Raw genomic sequence first — 17,068 nt, 5'->3', positions numbered from 1 at the left:
CAATATTTTGTTGTTGTTTTGATGGTTTATATTGAGTTTAAATTGTGTCAGATTGGATTGTATTGGAGGGGGAGAAGCAGACTTAAAAAAATAAATAAAGAATGGTGAAAGATGAAATGCCAGAGTTGAAGGGTTAGGTTGAGACAAGGCTTACATGCTGATCACACTGCTCACGTTGCAAAGTAAATGTACACATACGTTATTCAATCATTTCTTCTAAACTGCTCGCGCATGTCAACAATTTGAACTTGGTTTTTAGGAGCATAGACCCACATGGGTGATTGAAAGATGAACTGAGGTGCGCAATCCAGTCCAGTTGGTGGTGGTAATGCACCTTTGAAGTTGGTTGCCCATTTTCGATCAGACATAAAATGCACAGAAGAAGAAGGAGAAGAAAACTCCTTCTACTGAAAATGAGTAGAAACTAAGTAGGTTTCCCCTTTTATCTGTGGATTAAATGTTGGAGTTGAGAACACACAGTTTTGTGTCAAAATGGGTTTAAATTCTACACAGATCCAGAAAAAAAGGACCATATGTATTTCAGGTAAAATAACAACCCAATGTTTATATCCCAGGACAAATTAGCTAGCAACAGCAAACTAGCTACCTAAATGTCCATGAATATTTCATGTGTTTCAACCTGACCCCAAATTAATTTAGTTGGTTCAGAGTTCATTTTGATATTTCAACCTGCGTGTCTGGATCACGTCTGGTGTAGATATACAAAATCAACACGCGTGCAATGGCGCATGTGGATGCACAAGCGTGCCCAGTCTAGACAGCATGTTAGGGTGAGAGGGAGGTCAGGTGTTTTCCGTGCTATTGGCTAGATGCAGAAAGTGTGACGCAAGACAACAGGAAACGCATCTAAGTCCTCCTGAGGGTTTTATATGCAGTGTGGCAGTGCAGGGCTGAACTTGGCCGAAGGTCAGCTGCTAAGCTTCTCTTTTTTTGGAGCAGGACATATGCTAAGCACCTCAGGGACCCAGGTTACCATAGGAACAGAGACAAAACGTCAGAAGCTAATGGGAGCCATTGAAGGAGGTAATACTTGTTACAATGACCAAGCCACAGATCACCAAACTGTGGATTTCTGTACATTTTCCGCATCTCTGATGAAAATATTGTCATGTTTTATACAAAGTAGCTCAATAAAGGAAGAAGTTAGCACTTGAATACAGTTTAGAGACATAACCCATGCCCTGCTAAGCATTCGCGGTAGCAAATTGTGGTAACTACCACTAGCCCATGCGTACACCAATCCAATGCTTTTAGATTTAAGGGAAGTAGTGAACGAGTGCACACTTCAGGAGGAAGGAGATCATTTTGGCACACACTGTCAGACAGGGGTAACAGTGGTGGGGTGGAGAAGGCGGGGTCTGCATGACAGATGACCATGAGAAGACGGGCACTCCCTCCATTACCTTTTTGGGTCAAAGGTCACTGTGGTGTGGTAATGGGTCCCATCCCTCACCGGGAGGGAGGACTACATTCGTTTAAGTTGACATGGCCGTCTTTCACTACTCCAGTTTGAAGTTTTCCCTAGGTCAGATTCCCCTCCTCCAAACCTAACCTAGTCTGCTGATGGAAAAATGTATATGTTATGGCTTTACACCCCTTGCTATATTGTAGATAAAGAGCTACCCGTCTAACAGAACGAAGAGGATGTTTTTTAACGGACGCCAACATAATCCAGGTAAAATCAGGAATTCCCCAGGGCAGCTGTCTAGGCCCCTTACTTTTTTCAATCTTTACTAATTTTAATTTTAATGTTTTATTTCACCTTTATTTAACCAGGTAGGCTAGTTGAGAACAAGTTCTTATTTATAACTGCGACCTGGCCAAGATAAAGTAAAGCAGTGCGACACAAACATCAACACAGAGTTACACATGTAATAAACAAACATGCAGTCAATAACACAATAGAAAAAAGTCTATATACAGTGTGTGCAAATGAGGTAAGTTAAGGGAGGTAAGGCAATAAATTGGCCATAGTGGCGAAATAATTACAATATAGCAAATAAACACTGAAGTGATAGATGTGCAGAAGATGAATGTGCAGGTAGAGATACTGGGGTGCAAAGGAGCAACAACAACAAAAAATAACAGTATGGGGATGAGGTAGTTGGATGGGCTGTTTACAGATGGGCTATGTACAGGTGCAGTGATATGTGAGCTGCTCTGACAGCTGGTGCTTAAAGTTAGTGAGGGAGTTGTGAGTCTCCAGCTTCAGTGATTTGTGTAATTCGTTCCAGTCATTGGCAGCAGAGAATTGGAAGGACAGGCGGCCAAAGAGGAATTGACTTTGGGGATGACCAGAGAGATATACCTGCTGGAGCGCCTGCTATGGGTGGGTGTTGCTATGGTGACCAGTGAGCTGAGATAAGGCGGGGCTTTACCTAGCAAAGACTTATAGATGACCAGGAGCCAGTGGGTTTGGCGATGAGTATGAAGCGAGGGCCAGCCAACGAGAGCATGCAGGTCACAGTGGTGGGTAGTATCTGGGGCTTTGGTGACAAAATGGATGGCACTGTGATAGACTGCATCCAATTTGCTGAGTAGAGTGTTGGAGGCTATTTTGACATTAGGGAGAGGCATGCGTAGCCGAGTGATCATAGGGTCCAGAGAGTAGCTGGGCAGGAGACACGGCGATTCAGAATGCTAGCGGGCCGTGGCTAGCAGGCTAGCAGATGGGCCTTAGAGGGACGTTGCGACAGAAGACGTTTGTTGTAGCCCCCTTGTGCGGTTACGTCGGCAGACCAGTCGTGATGGGTCAGCAGGGATCCGTGTAGTAAAAAGGTCCAGGCCAATTGGCAAAATGGGTATAGTAGCCCAAAATATTGGCTGATGGACTTCTTCAGCTAACAGTCCTGTATGCTCTAGACAGCTAGCGGGCCGCGGCTAGCAGGCTAGCAGATGGGCATTCAGGGGACGTCGCAGCGGAGGAGTCTGTTGAAAAAAACCCTTGGGCGGATTATATCGGTAGTCCTGTCATGATGGAACAGCGGGGCTCCGTATCGGCCATTAAAGGGGTCCAGGCCAATTGCCAAAATAGGTATTGTAGCCCAATGAGTTGCTGGTGGACCTCTTCAGCTAGCCGGGAGATGGGCCTAGCATAGTCTAGCTCCAGGCTAATTGGTGCTTGCTTCGGAACAGGGACGTTAGCCAGGAGAAGCCAATCGGATAGCAGCTAACTAGCTGCGATGATCCAGGTGAAGAGGTACAGAACTTGCGGTAGGAATCCGGGCATATGGAGGAAAAGAGGTCCGATAAGCTCTGGGTTGAATCGCGCTGTGAAGACTGGCACGAGTTGTCCGGGCTTAACGTTAGCTAATGACTGCTAGCAGTGGGTGTTCTGTTGGGGGTTCCAGTTCTAAAGTAAAGAAAATAGCAGACCCATACCACATTGGGTGAGGCGGGTTGAAGTATGTTGAAGTAGAAGAAATATATAAAAAATAAATGCAAAGAAAAAATATATAAAAAGATATATACACGGGACATGACAAGACGAAGACAAAAGATGCCTGACTGCTACGCCATCTTGGATTTAGGATTTAAACTAATGACATGCCACTGGCCTTGAGTCAAGCCAGTGTGGATATATATGTGGATAACTCAACACTATACACATCAGCTACTACATCTACTGAAATCACTACAACACTTAATTAACAAAGAGCTGCAGTCAGTTTCAGATTGTGTAGCAAGAAATCAGTTAGTCCTAAATATTTCAAAAACTAAAATAATTATATTTGGGACGAGTCATTCACTAAACCCTAAACCTCAACTAAGTCTTGTAATAAATAATGTTGAAATTGAGCAAGTTGAGGAGAGACTAAACTGCTTGGAGTAACCCTGGATTGTAAACTGTCATGGTCAAAATATGTTGATACAACAGTAGCTAAGATGGGGAGAAGTCTGTCCATAATAAAGCGCTGCCTACCTTTTTAACAACACTATCAACAAGGCAGGTCCTACAGGCCCTAGTTTATACCTTTTTAACAACACTATCAACAAGGCAGGTCCTACAGGCCCTAGTTTATACCTTTTTAACAACACTATCAACAAGGCAGGTCCTACAGGCCCTAGTTTATACCTTTTTAACAACACTATCAACAAGGCAGGTCCTACAGGCCCTAGTTTATACCTTTTAACAACACTATCAACAAGGCAGGTCCTACAGGCCCTAGTTTATACCTTTTTAACAACACTATCAACAAGGCAGGTCCTACAGGCCCTAGTTTATACCTTTTTAACAACACTATCAACAAGGCAGGTCCTACAGGCCCTAGTTTATACCTTCTTAACAACACTATCAACAAGGCAGGTCCTACAGGCCTTTGTTTTGTTGCACCTGGACTACTGTTCAGTCATGTGGTCAGGTGCCATAAAGCGGGACTTGGGAAATTACAATTGGCGCAGAACAGGGCAGCACGGCTGGACCTTAAATGTACACGGAGAGCTAACATTAATAATATGCATGTAAATCTCTCATGGCTGGAAGTGGAGAAGAGATTGACTTCATCATTACTTTAGAAGTGTTGACATGCTGAATGCACCGAGGTGTCTATTTAAACTACTAGCACACAACCCAGACACCCATGCGTACCCCACAAGACATGCCACCGGAGGTCTCTTCACAATCCCCAAGTCCAGAACAGACTATGGGAAATGTACAGTACTACATAGAGCCATGACTACATGAAACTCCACATCAGGTAACTGATGCAGTAGAATCAGATTTTAAAAACAGGTAAAAATACACCTTATGGACTATGAAGAGACACACACACAGGCGCAGACACACATACACATGATAAGATACTCAACTCTATACCGGTGCACATGGATGTTATATTGTAAATATGTGGTGATGGTGTGGTGGTCTGAGGGTACACAAGGAATATGTTGGGTAAGGTGTTATGAAATGACATGTCATGTAATATCTTAAACTGTATAGAACTGTGTTATGTTGCCGGACCCCAGGAAGAGTAGCTGTTGCTTTGGCAGCAGCTAATGGGGATCCATAATACATACAAATAGCTTATCCATTAGTGGGGAAAATGCTAAACTGACCCAAGATCAGCATCTAGGGGAAACTTCACCCTGCACCGGGAAGGAAGAGGACGGGGGGTTTGTGATAGTTGATATTGAGTTTAAATTGTGTCCGTTTGGTTTTGGGTTGTATTGGAGGAAGAGAAGGAGACTTAAAAAATAAATAAATAAAGATTGGTGAAAGATTAAATGCCAGAGTTGAAGGGTTAGGTTGAGAGGGAGATCAGGTGGCTTCTGTGCTATTGGCCAGATGTAGGAAGTGTAATGCAAGGACAACCGGAAATGCCTCTAAGTACCGGCCCACCTGAGGGTTTTATATGCAGTGTGGCAGTGCAGGGCTGAACTTGGCTGAAGGTCAGCTGCTAAGCTTCTCTTTTTTTGGAGCAGGACATATGCTAAGCACCTCAGGGACCCAGGTTACCATAGGAACAGAGACAAAAACTACAGAAGCTATCAGAGCAATCGGAAGAGGTAATATTTGTTACATGACCAAGCCACAGATCACCAAAGGGTGGATTTCTGTACATTTGCCGCATCTCTGATGAAAATATTATCATATTTAATACAAAGTAGCTCAATAAATGGAAGAAGTTAGCACTTGAATACAGTTTAGACACATAACACATGCCCTGCTAATCAATTTATGGTAACAAATCACAAATTTCTCTAAGAAAATGATAGAGTCAGGCAAATATGTTAAAAACTTCCACTAGCCCATGCGTCCTCCAATCTATCGGTTTTAGATTTAAGGGAAGTAGTGAACGAGTGCACACTTCAGGAGAAAGGAGATGATTTTGGAACCAACTGTCAGAGAGGGGTAACAGTGGTGGGGTGGAGAAGGCGGGGTCTGCATGACAAATGACCATGAAAAGACAGGCACTCCCTCCATTACCTTTAGGGTCAAAGGTCACTGTGGTGTAGAAATGGGTCCCATCCCTCACCGGGAGGGAGGACTACATTCGTTAAACCTGACATGCTAGTCTTCCAGGATGACATTTTCCCTAGGTGCAGAAATAAGGTCAGATTGCCCTCCCCCAAACCTAACCTTATCAATTAGTGGGGAAAATCCTAAACTGATCCAAGATCAGCGTCTAGGGGAAACTTCACCCTGCACCGGGAAGAAGGTGGGTGGGTTGTAATAGTTGATATTGAGTTTAAATTGTGTCAGTTTTGTTTTGGGTTGTATTGGAGGAAAAGAAGGAGACTTAAAAAAATAAAATAAAGATTGGTGAAAGATTAAATGCCAGAGTTGAAGGGTTAGGTTGAGAGGGAGATCAGGTGGCTTCTGTGCTATTGGCCAGATGTAGGAAGTGTGATGCAGGACAACAGGAAATGCCTCTTAAGTCCTCCTGAGGGTTGGATATGCGGTGTGGCAGTGCAGAGCTGAACTTGGCCGAAGGTCAGCCACTAAGCTTCTCTCTTTTTTGGAGCAGGACATATGCTAAGCACCTCGGGGACTGTCAGGGACCCAGGTTACCATAGGAACAGAGACAAAAACGACAGACGCTATTGGAGCAATCAGAGTAGGTAATATTTGTTCCGTGACCAAGCCACAGATCACCAAAGGGATGATTTATATACATTTGCCGCATCTCTGATGAAAATGTTGTCATGTTTAAATACAGTAAATGTAAAAAAGTTAGAACCTGAATGTCTCTCGAATACGTTTAGACATAACCCATGCTTTGCTAAGCAATACACGGTAACAAATCACAAATCTCTCTCTAACAAAATAATGGAGTCAGGGAAAGTCAAAAGTAAAGGGCTCAATGGCTTTTACTCCTGTCTCCTTCTAACCAAGAGTGAAGACAAAGGGACAGGACACAAGGAGGTAGAATGTGGGGACAGACTTGGGGGAAAGAAGGAGACGAAACAAATCAGGTTGCGGGCGAGTCCTTCCAGAGTTATCTGACATTTCGCAGCCCTGAATACACAATAAAACACCCTGTTCTGGCATCGATTGATGCCCCCGTCCCACTTCTTTCACCATTCACTGCCACTGCTGTGTATTTTATTGTACATAACCTCAATATGGTTGCTCCTCAGGGGCGGCGAAGGAGGCACGCATTTATTTATCTGTGATTTTCCCCCCTGCTGCCCCCCCCCACGCCAAAGCTGTATGTGTGCTCTTAACAGAATGGTTTGTCGTTATACACACAAACCCCGTGTAGAGCAGTGGGAGGTTCACTTCTCTCTCTCAATTCAATTCAGTAGACTTTATTGACATGGCAAGTTAAATTACTTTGTCAAAGTATAAATGTGGTGCATTCGAAAAGTCTACAGACCCCTTCCATTTTTCAACATTTTGTTACGTTACAGTCTTATTCTAAAATTGATTTTTTTTAAAACATAAGTATTCAGACCCTTTACTCTGTACTTTGTTGACTCTGTACTTTGTTGGAGCACCTTTGGCAGTGATTACACCCTCAAGTCTTCTTGGGTATGACGCTACAAGCTTGGCACACTTGTATATGGGGAGTTTTTCCCATTCTTCTCTGCAGATCCTCTCAAGCTCTGTCAGGTTGGACGGGGAGCGTTGCTGTGCGGCTATTTTCAGGTCTCAAGAGATGTTCGATCAGGTTCAAGTCGGGACTCTGGCTGGGCCACTCAAAGACATTCAGAGACTTGTCCCGAAGCCACTCCTGCGTTGCCTTGGCTGTGTGCTTGTTGTCCTGTTGGAAGGTGAACCTTCACCCCAGCCTGAGGTCCTGAGTGCTCTGGAGCAGGTTTTCATTAAGTATCTCGCTGTACTTTACTTCAGTCATCTTTCCCTTGATCCTGACTAGTCTCCAACTCTCTGCTGTTGAGAAACATCCCCACAGAATGATGCTGCCACCACCATGCTTCATCGTAGGGATGGTGCCAGGTTTCCTCCAGACGTGACACTTGGCATTCAGGTCAAAGAGTTCAATCATGAAGAGAGAATCTTGTACCTCATGGTCTGAGAGTCTTTAGGTGCCTTTTGGCAAACTCCAAGCGGGCTATTATGTGCCTTTTACTGAGGAGTGGCTTCCGTCTGGCCACTCTATCATAAAGGCCTGATTGGTGTAGTGCTGCAGAGATGGTTGTCCTTCTGGAAGTTTCTCCCATGTCACAGATCACCAAAGGGTGGATTTCTGTACAAGTATTTCTGTACAAATAAACGTCACTATCAACTGCGTTCAGCAAACTTAACATGTGTAAATATATGTATGAACATAACAAGATTCAACAACTGAGACATAAACTCAGAAAAGTAACAGTCAGTATCTGGTGTGGCCACCAGCTGCATTAAGTACTGCAGTGCATCTCCTCATGGACTGCACCAGATTTGCCAGTACTTGCTGTGAGATGTTACCCCACTCTTCCACCAAGGCACCTGCAAGCTCCCGGACATTTCTGGGGGGAATGGCCCTAGCCCTCACTCTCCGATCCAACAGGTCTCCTCTCTCAGCCTTTTGCAGACAGTCTGAGCACTGATGGAGGGATTGTGCGTTCCTAGTGTAACTCGGGCAGTTGTTGTTGCCATCCTGTACCTGTCCCGCAAGTGTGATGTTCGGATGTACCGATCCTGTGCAGGTGTTGTTACACGTGGTCTGTCATTGCGAGGACGATCAGCTGTCCGTCCTGTCTCCCTGTACCGTCTTAGGCATCTCACAGTACGGACATTGAAATGTATTGCCCTGGCCACATCTACAGTCCTCATGCCTCCTTGCAGCATGCCTAAGGCATGTTCACGCAGATTAGCATGGACCCTGGGCATCTTTCGTTTGGTGTTTTTTCAGAGTCAGTAAAAAGACCTCTTTAGTGTCCTAAGTTTTCATAACTGTGACCTTAATTGCCCACCATCTGTAAGCTGTCAGTGTCTTAACGACCGTTCCACAGGTGAATGGGAAACAGTGTTGAAACCCTTTACATTGAAGATCTATGAAGTTATTCTGATTTTTACGAATTATCTTTGAAAGACAGGGTCCTGAAAAGGGGATGTTTCTTTAGTAGCAGTAGAAATGTGATTTCCATTAACACCTACTATTAATAATAACAACACTATTAATGACAATAATAATACTGTAGGCCAGTAACAACATGACTGAGAAACCACATAACATGAAAGCTAAGAGACAACAAAACGGGAATTATTTACATTACTTTGCACTCTCTTTCTCTCTCTCTCGCTCTCTCTCTCTCTCTCTCTCTCTCTCTCTGTCTCTCTCTCTGTGTCTCTGTCTGTCTCTCTCTCTCTCTCTCTCTCTCTCTCTCTCTGTCTCTGTCTCTCTCTCTCTCTGTGTCTCTGTCTCTCTCTGTGTCTCTGTCTCTCTCTGTGTCTCTCTCTCTGTGTCTCTGTCTCTCTCTCTCTCTCTCTCTCTCTCTCTCTGTGTCTCTGTCTCTCTCTGTGTCTCTCTCTCTCTGTGTCTCTGTCTGTCTCTGTCTCTCTCTGTGTCTCTGTCTCTATCTCTCTGCGTCTCTCTCTCTGTGTCTCTGTCTGTCTCTGTCGCTCTCTGTCTCTCCCTCTCTATATATATATATATCCCTTCTCGTTTTCCCCCTGTGTTAGACTGTCAGTTTGCCATACCTTCTCCAATCAGGTATGTGTGGTGGCAGCCGCCCGCTGGGCCCTGTGAAGCCTGTCCCTCATGGCCGTTCCTTGTCTCTGTTTCCATTTTCCTAGAAAATGCTGATGGAGTATTGGGAATCTCTGAGGGGATTAGAATGCGTTTAAAGTCACGTTAGGAAAGCCAGCGGCGTTCCGAATCCTCATTATATTTTCACACTCCCTCTCGCAGGCCAACCGCCTTTGTAAGGATCAGATACAATTCTGGGATATCTTGAGTAACATAAATAAATCAAATCCTGCATCCTGTTTTCAAGGCAGTCGCTCGCACAAGCACACACACACACACACACACACACACACACACACACACACACACACACACACACACACACACACACACACACACACACACACACACACACACACACACACACACACACACACACACAGAGCTGGAGTCCCTTTCTATTTAGGCCCCTCTGTATGAGGTGTTTGTGAGCATACAGACTGCATCACAATTTTGTTTATCGGGGTTATTCTGAAATCAGATAATATGCAAAGCGTCATTGATTCTAGGGCTCAATTTTCTTTCACTGGAATGTCATGTAAATGTATGGAAGGGGTTTGTATAATGTACGCTATGTTACAGTCCTAATGAATTGATATGGGAAACTGTGGTTGCCCTTGTGTGTGTTTAGCCTATTACGCAAATGTCATGTGTTTCTGTGCATCTGTGTAGTATTTTACTATTAGGCTGCCAAGGCAACGGCTCCTCTTCCTGGTGTCCAAACAGGAAACCAATACAACACATACAATACATAACGTCTTGTTTAGTCTCTGATAACAAATCAAAGTTTACTTGTCACGTGTGCCGAATACAACAGGTATAGACCATACAGTGAAATGCTTCCTTACAGGCTCTAACCAACAGTGCAAAATAGGTGTTAAGTGAACAATAGCTAAGTAAAGAAATAAAACAAGAGTAAAAAGACAGGCTATATACAGTAGAGAGGCTTTATACAGTAGAGAGGCTTTATACAGTAGAGAGGCTATATACAGTAGAGAGGCTATATACAGTAGAGAGGCTATATACAGTAGAGAGGCTTTATACAGTAGAGAGGCTTTATACAGTAGAGAGGCTTTATACAGTAGAGAGGCTTTATACAGTAGAGAGGTTTTATACAGTAGCGAGGCTTTATACAGTAGAGAGGCTTTATACAGTAGAGAGGCTTTATACAGTAGCGAGGCTTTATACAGTAGAGGCTTTATACAGTAGAGGCTTTATACAGTAGAGAGGCTTTATACAGTAGAGGTTTTATACAGTAGAGAGGCTATATACAGTAGAGAGGCTTTATACAATAGAGAGGCTTTATACAGTAGAGGCTTCATACAGTAGAGAGGTTATATACAGTAGAGAGGTTATATACAGTAGAGAGGCTATATACAGTAGAGAGGCTACGTACAGTAGAGAGGTTATATACAGTAGAGAGGCTATATACAGTAGAGAGGCTATATACAGTAGAGAGGTTATACAGTAGAGAGGCTATATACAGTAGAGAGGCTTTATACAATAGAGAGGCTATATACAGTAGAGAGGTTATATACAGTAGAGAGGCTATATACAGTAGAGAGGCTTTATACAGTAGAGAGGCTATATACAGTAGAGAGGCTTTATACAATAGAGAGGCTATATACAGTAGAGAGGCTACGTACAGTAGAGAGGCTTTATACAGTAGAGAGGCTATATACAGTAGAGAGGCTATATACAGTAGAGAGGCTATATACAGTAGAGAGGCTTTATACAGTAGAGAGGCTATATACAATAGAGAGGCTATATACAGTAGAGAGGCTATATACAATAGAGAGGCTTTATACAGTAGAGAGGCTTTATACAATAGAGAGGCTTTATACAGTAGAGAGGCTATATACAATAGAGAGGCTATATACAGTAGAGAGGCTTTATACAGTAGAGAGGCTATATACAGTAGAGAGGCTATATACAGTAGAGAGGCTATATACAGTAGAGAGGCTTTATACAGTAGAGAGGCTTTATACAGTAGAGAGGCTTTATACAATAGAGAGGCTTTATACAGTAGAGAGGCTTTATACAGTAGAGAGGCTTTATACAGTAGAGAGGCTTTATACAATAGAGAGGCTTTATACAGTAGAGAGGCTTTATACAGTAGAGAGGCTTTATACAGTAGCGAGGCTTTATACAGTAGAGAGGCTTTATACAGTAGAGAGGTTTTATACAGTAGAGAGGCTTTATACAGTAGAGAGGTTTTATACAGTAGAGAGGCTTTATACAGTAGAGAGGTTTTATACAGTAGAGAGGCTTTATACAGTAGCGAGGCTATATACAGTAGAGAGGTTATATACAGTAGAGAGGTTATATACAGTAGAGAGGCTATATACAGTAGAGAGGCTATATACAGTAGAGAGGTTATATACAGTAGAGAGGTTATATACAGTAGAGAGGTTATATACAGTAGAGAGGTTATATACAGTAGAGAGGCTTTATACAGTAGCGAGGCTTTATACAGTAGCAAGGCTTTACACAGTAGCGAGGCTATATACAGTAGCGAGGCTTTATACAGTAGCAAGGCTTTACACAGTAGCGAGGCTATATACAGTAGCGAGGCTTTATACAGTAGCGAGGGTACATACAGACACCGGTTAGTCAGGCTGATTGAGGTAGTATGTACATGTAGATATGGTTAAAGTGACTATGCAAATATGATGAACAGAGAGTAGCAGTAGCATAAAGAGGGGTTGGTGGGTGGCGGGACACAATGCAGATAGCCCGGTTGGTGGGTGGTGGGACACAATGCAGATAGCCCGGTTGGTGGGTGGTGGGACACAATGCAGATAGCCCGGTTGGTGGGTGGTGGGACACAATGCAGATAGCCCGGTTGGTGGGTGGCGGAACACAATGCAGATAGCCCGGTTGGTGGGTGGTGGGACACAATGCAGATAGCCCGGTTGGTGGGTGGTGGGACACAATGCAGATAGCCCGGTTGGTGGGTGGTGGGACACAATGCAGATAGCCCGGTTGGTGGGTGGCGGAACACAATGCAGATAGCCCGGTTGGTGGGTGGTGGGACACAATACAGATAGCCCTGTCGGCGGGTGGTGGGACACAATGCAGATAGCCCGGGTGGTGGGACACAATGCAGATAGCCCGGTTAGCCAATGTGCGGCAGCACTGGTTGGTCGACCCAATTGAGGTAGTATAGACATGAATGTATAGTTATTGTGACTATGCATATATGATAAACAGAGAGTAGCAGCAGCGTAAAATAGGGTTGGGGGGCACACAATGCAAATAGTCCAGGTAACCATTTGGCTACCTGTTCAGGAGTCTTATGGCTTGGGGGTAAAAACTGTTGAGAAGCCTTTTTGGTCCTAGACTTGGCACTCCGGTACAGCTTGCCATGTGGTAGTAGAGAGAACAGTCTACGACTGGGGTGGCCGGGACCTTTGACAATTTTTAGGGCCTTCCTCAGACACCACCTGGTTTCGAAGTCATGGATGGCAGGCAGCTTTGCCCCAGTGATGTACTGGGCCTTACGCACTACCCTCTGTAGTGCCTTGCGGTCAGAGGCCGAGCAATTGCCGTACCAGGCGGTGATGCAACCAGTCAGGATGCTCTCGATGGTGCGGATATCCGGAGCTTCGTAAGATAGACAATGGCACAAGGCACTGGGGAGGATGTCGACTTCTCTCTCTCTCTCTCTCTCTTTTCGAATGGGGAAAAATCAATTATTCCAGGGAGGCTCCTCTTAGACAGACAACTCTCACAACAAATACCCAAGTTTGGTTAGACGGGGCTTAAATTGCGGGTGGGGATTATTTCTCAGGATTAGCTAGGGCAGCGGATACAGCAGTGACTTTACCAACTTGTGCAGACGTATGAAGCTGGGGCAAACCGTCTGTCTAGAGTCACGTATTACTCATGTTTTGTTTCTGTGTGTTTGGATGTATACACTGTGTACCTTCTCTGTGCATAATGTGTACGAATGAGTGAATTGAAGTGTCCAAGTAGTAGCCTGTGTTCCAGAGAAGGAGCGATACCTACAGCTTTGTGTGTCTGTGTGTTTGTGGGGTGGCAGGTAGCCTAGTGGTTACAGCGTTGGGCCAGTAATCGAAAGGTTGCTGGATCGGTTGGTGGTTGGTGGGTGGTGGGAATCCCCAAACTGTCAAGGTAAAAATCTGTTTTTCTACCCCTGAACAAACCTACTGTTCCCTGGCAGGCTGTCATTGTAAATAACCATTTGTTCTTTAACTGACTTGCCTAGTAAAAGTGTGTGTAAGTATAAAAATAAAAAAAAATCAAGTCGTATTTGTCACATGCTTTGTAAACAACAGGTGTGGACTAATAGTGAAATGCTTATGGCCCCCTTTAACAATACAGAGAGAAAGATAATAGGAAAGTAAAACAGGTAATAATACCTACACAATGCTAACTTATGGTAACTTATACACAGAGTACTGAGTCAATGGTAACTTATACACAGAGTACTGAGCCAATGGTAACTTATACACAGGGTACTGAGTCAATGGTAACTTATACACAGAGTACTGAGTCAATGGTAACTTATACACAGGGTACTGAGTCAATGGTAACACAGGGTACAAAGTCAATGGTAACTTATACACAGAGTACTGAGTCAATGGTAACTTATACACAGAGTACTGAGCCAATGGTAACTTATACACAGGGTACTGAGTCAATGGTAACTTATACACAGAGTACTGAGTCAATGGTAACTTATACACAGGGTACTGAGTCAATGGTAACACAGGGTACAAAGTCAATGGTAACTTATACACAGAGTACTGAGTCAATGGTAACTTATACACAGGGTACTGAGTCAATGGTAACTTATACACATAGTACTGGGTCAATGATAACTTATACACAGAGTACTGAGTCAATGGTAACTTATACACAGAGTACTGAGTCAATGGTAACTTATACACAGAGTACTGAGTCAATGGTAACTTATACACAGAGTACTGAGTCAATGGTAACTTATACACAGAGTACTGAGTCAATGGTAACTTATACACAGAGTACTGAGTCAATGGTAACTTATACACAGAGTACTGAGTCAATGGTAACTTATACACAGAGTACTGAGTCAATGGTAACTTATACACAGAGTACTGAGTCAATGGTAACTTATACACAGGGTACTGAGTCAATGGTAACACAGGGTACTGAGTCAATGGTAACTTATACACAGGGTACTGAGTCAATGGTAACTTATACACAGAGTACTGAGTCAATGGTAACTTATACACAGAGTACTGAGTCAATGGTAACTTATACACAGAGTACTGAGTCAATGGTAACTTATACACAGAGTACTGAGTCAATGGTAACACAGGGTACTGAGTCAATGGTAACTTATACACAGAGTACTGAGTCAATGGTAACTTATACACAGAGTACTGAGTCAATGGTAACTTATACACAGGGTACTGAGTCAATGGTAACACAGGGTACTGAGTCAATGGTAACTTATACACAGGGTACTGAGTCAATGGTAACTTATACACAGAGTACTGAGTCAATGGTAACTTATACACAGAGTACTGAGTCAATGGTAACACAGGATACTGAGCCAATGGTAACACAGGGTACTGAGTCAATGGTAACTTATACACAGAGTACTGAGTCAATGGTAACACAGGGTACTGAGTCAATGGTAACTTATACACAGAGTACTGAGTCAATGGTAACTTATACACAGAGTACTGAGTCAATGGTAACTTATACACAGGGTACTGAGTCAATGGTAACTTATACACAGAGTACTGAGTCAATGGTAACACAGGGTACTGAGTCAATGGTAACTTATATACAGAGTACTGAGTCAATGGTAACTTATACACAGGGTACTGAGTCAATGGTAACTTATACACAGAGTACTGAGTCAATGGTAACACAGGGTACTGAGTCAATGGTAACTTATACACAGAGTACTGAGTCAATGGTAACTTATACACAGAGTACTGAGTCAATGGTAACTTATACACAGAGTACTGAGTCAATGGTAACACAGAGTACTGAGTCAATGGTAACACAGGGTACTGAGTCAATGGTAACTTATACACAGAGTACTGAGTCAATGGTAACTTATACACAGAGTACTGAGTCAATGGTAACTTATACACAGAGTACTGAGTCAATGGTAACTTATACACAGAGTACTGGGTCAATGGTAACTTATACACAGGGTACTGAGTCAATGGTAACTTATACACAGAGTACTGAGTCAATGGTAACTTATACACAGAGTACTGAGTCAATGGTAACTTATACACAGAGTACTGGGTCAATGGTAACACAGAGTACTGAGTCAATGGTAACTTATACACAGAGTACTGGGTCAATGGTAACACAGAGTACTGAGTCAATGGTAACTTATACACAGAGTACTGAGTCAATGGTAACACAGGGTACTGAGTCAATGGTAACTTATACACAGAGTACTGAGTCAATGGTAACTTATACACAGAGTACTGAGTCAATGGTAACTTATACACACGTTTGTGCTTGTAAACAGGAATCAGGAGGATAGAGTTATTGTCAGATTTGCCAAGTGGAGGGTCAGGGAGTGTTTTGTATGCGTCTCTGTGTGTGGAGTAAAGGTGATCTAGAGTTTGTGTCACCTTCCTACTTGTACGGTGTGCGTGTGTGTGCACGTGTGCGTGTACTGTATGCGTGTGTGTGTGTGTGCATGCGTGTGTGTGTGCATGCGCGTGCATGCGCGTGTGTGTGTGTTTTTCAGAGCAGTAACAACTAGAGTTCAATGCGGTGGAATGGGACTTGTATGTGCCGAGGGGGGTTGACATGGTTAACCCCTTCACCTCCCCCCTCAACCACAACGGCCCCAACCGCCCCTGTCCCATACCAGATGGATGCCTCGCCAGTGTAACTCACTGCTGACGAGAGGGGAGTTTCAACTTTGTACTTATAAAAAAAAAATGCTCTTACACTCCAGTCTTCACAGAAACACATCAGCTGCTACCCCAGCAGAGTCCCCTTCCACCTGCCCCGACACACACACACACACACACACACACACACACACACACACACACACACACACACACACACACACACACACACACACACACACACACACACACACACACACACACACACACACACACATTCAAGCACAAACACACTGCCAAAACACACACACTCAAACACGTGCACATACACACTTGCACACGCACACATGCAGGGGAGGGGGGGGGGGGTCACAGGAGGAGGAAGGATAAGTGGCCCCAACCTGTCCTGTCAGAATGTGAGGTGGTATTGTTTGATTATTATTGTTTCCTCTCTCTGTGTGTTGCAGAGTCAGAGTGTCGAGGTGGTGGAGACACCCAGCCAAGGTTCTCCTCCTCTCTGCCCACCTATTTTCCTGTCTCCTGCCAGCTGCAGGGCGCCGACTCCTCCTT

At 43.9% G+C, this 17,068-nt stretch overlaps 1 protein-coding gene across 1 annotated transcript in view; it reads left to right on the top strand.

The window, feature by feature from the left end:
* The window catches only part of si:dkey-215k6.1 (transmembrane protein 132C), a 465,782-nt gene that overhangs the window by 142,238 nt on the left and 306,476 nt on the right, over positions 1 to 17,068 (top strand). The window contains exon 2 of the mRNA XM_042320275.1: positions 16,966 to 17,068. This exon is cut by the window's right edge and continues 792 nt beyond it. Coding sequence (XP_042176209.1) covers positions 16,966 to 17,068 — 103 coding nt within the window. The remainder of the gene's footprint in view (positions 1 to 16,965) is intronic.

The sequence above is a fragment of the Oncorhynchus tshawytscha genome, linkage group LG04 (assembly GCF_018296145.1).
Source record: "Oncorhynchus tshawytscha isolate Ot180627B linkage group LG04, Otsh_v2.0, whole genome shotgun sequence".
Classification (NCBI taxonomy): domain Eukaryota; kingdom Metazoa; phylum Chordata; class Actinopteri; order Salmoniformes; family Salmonidae; genus Oncorhynchus; species Oncorhynchus tshawytscha.
The sequence above is the reverse complement of the archived record's forward strand: the minus strand, read 5'-3'. Positions and strand labels throughout refer to the sequence as shown.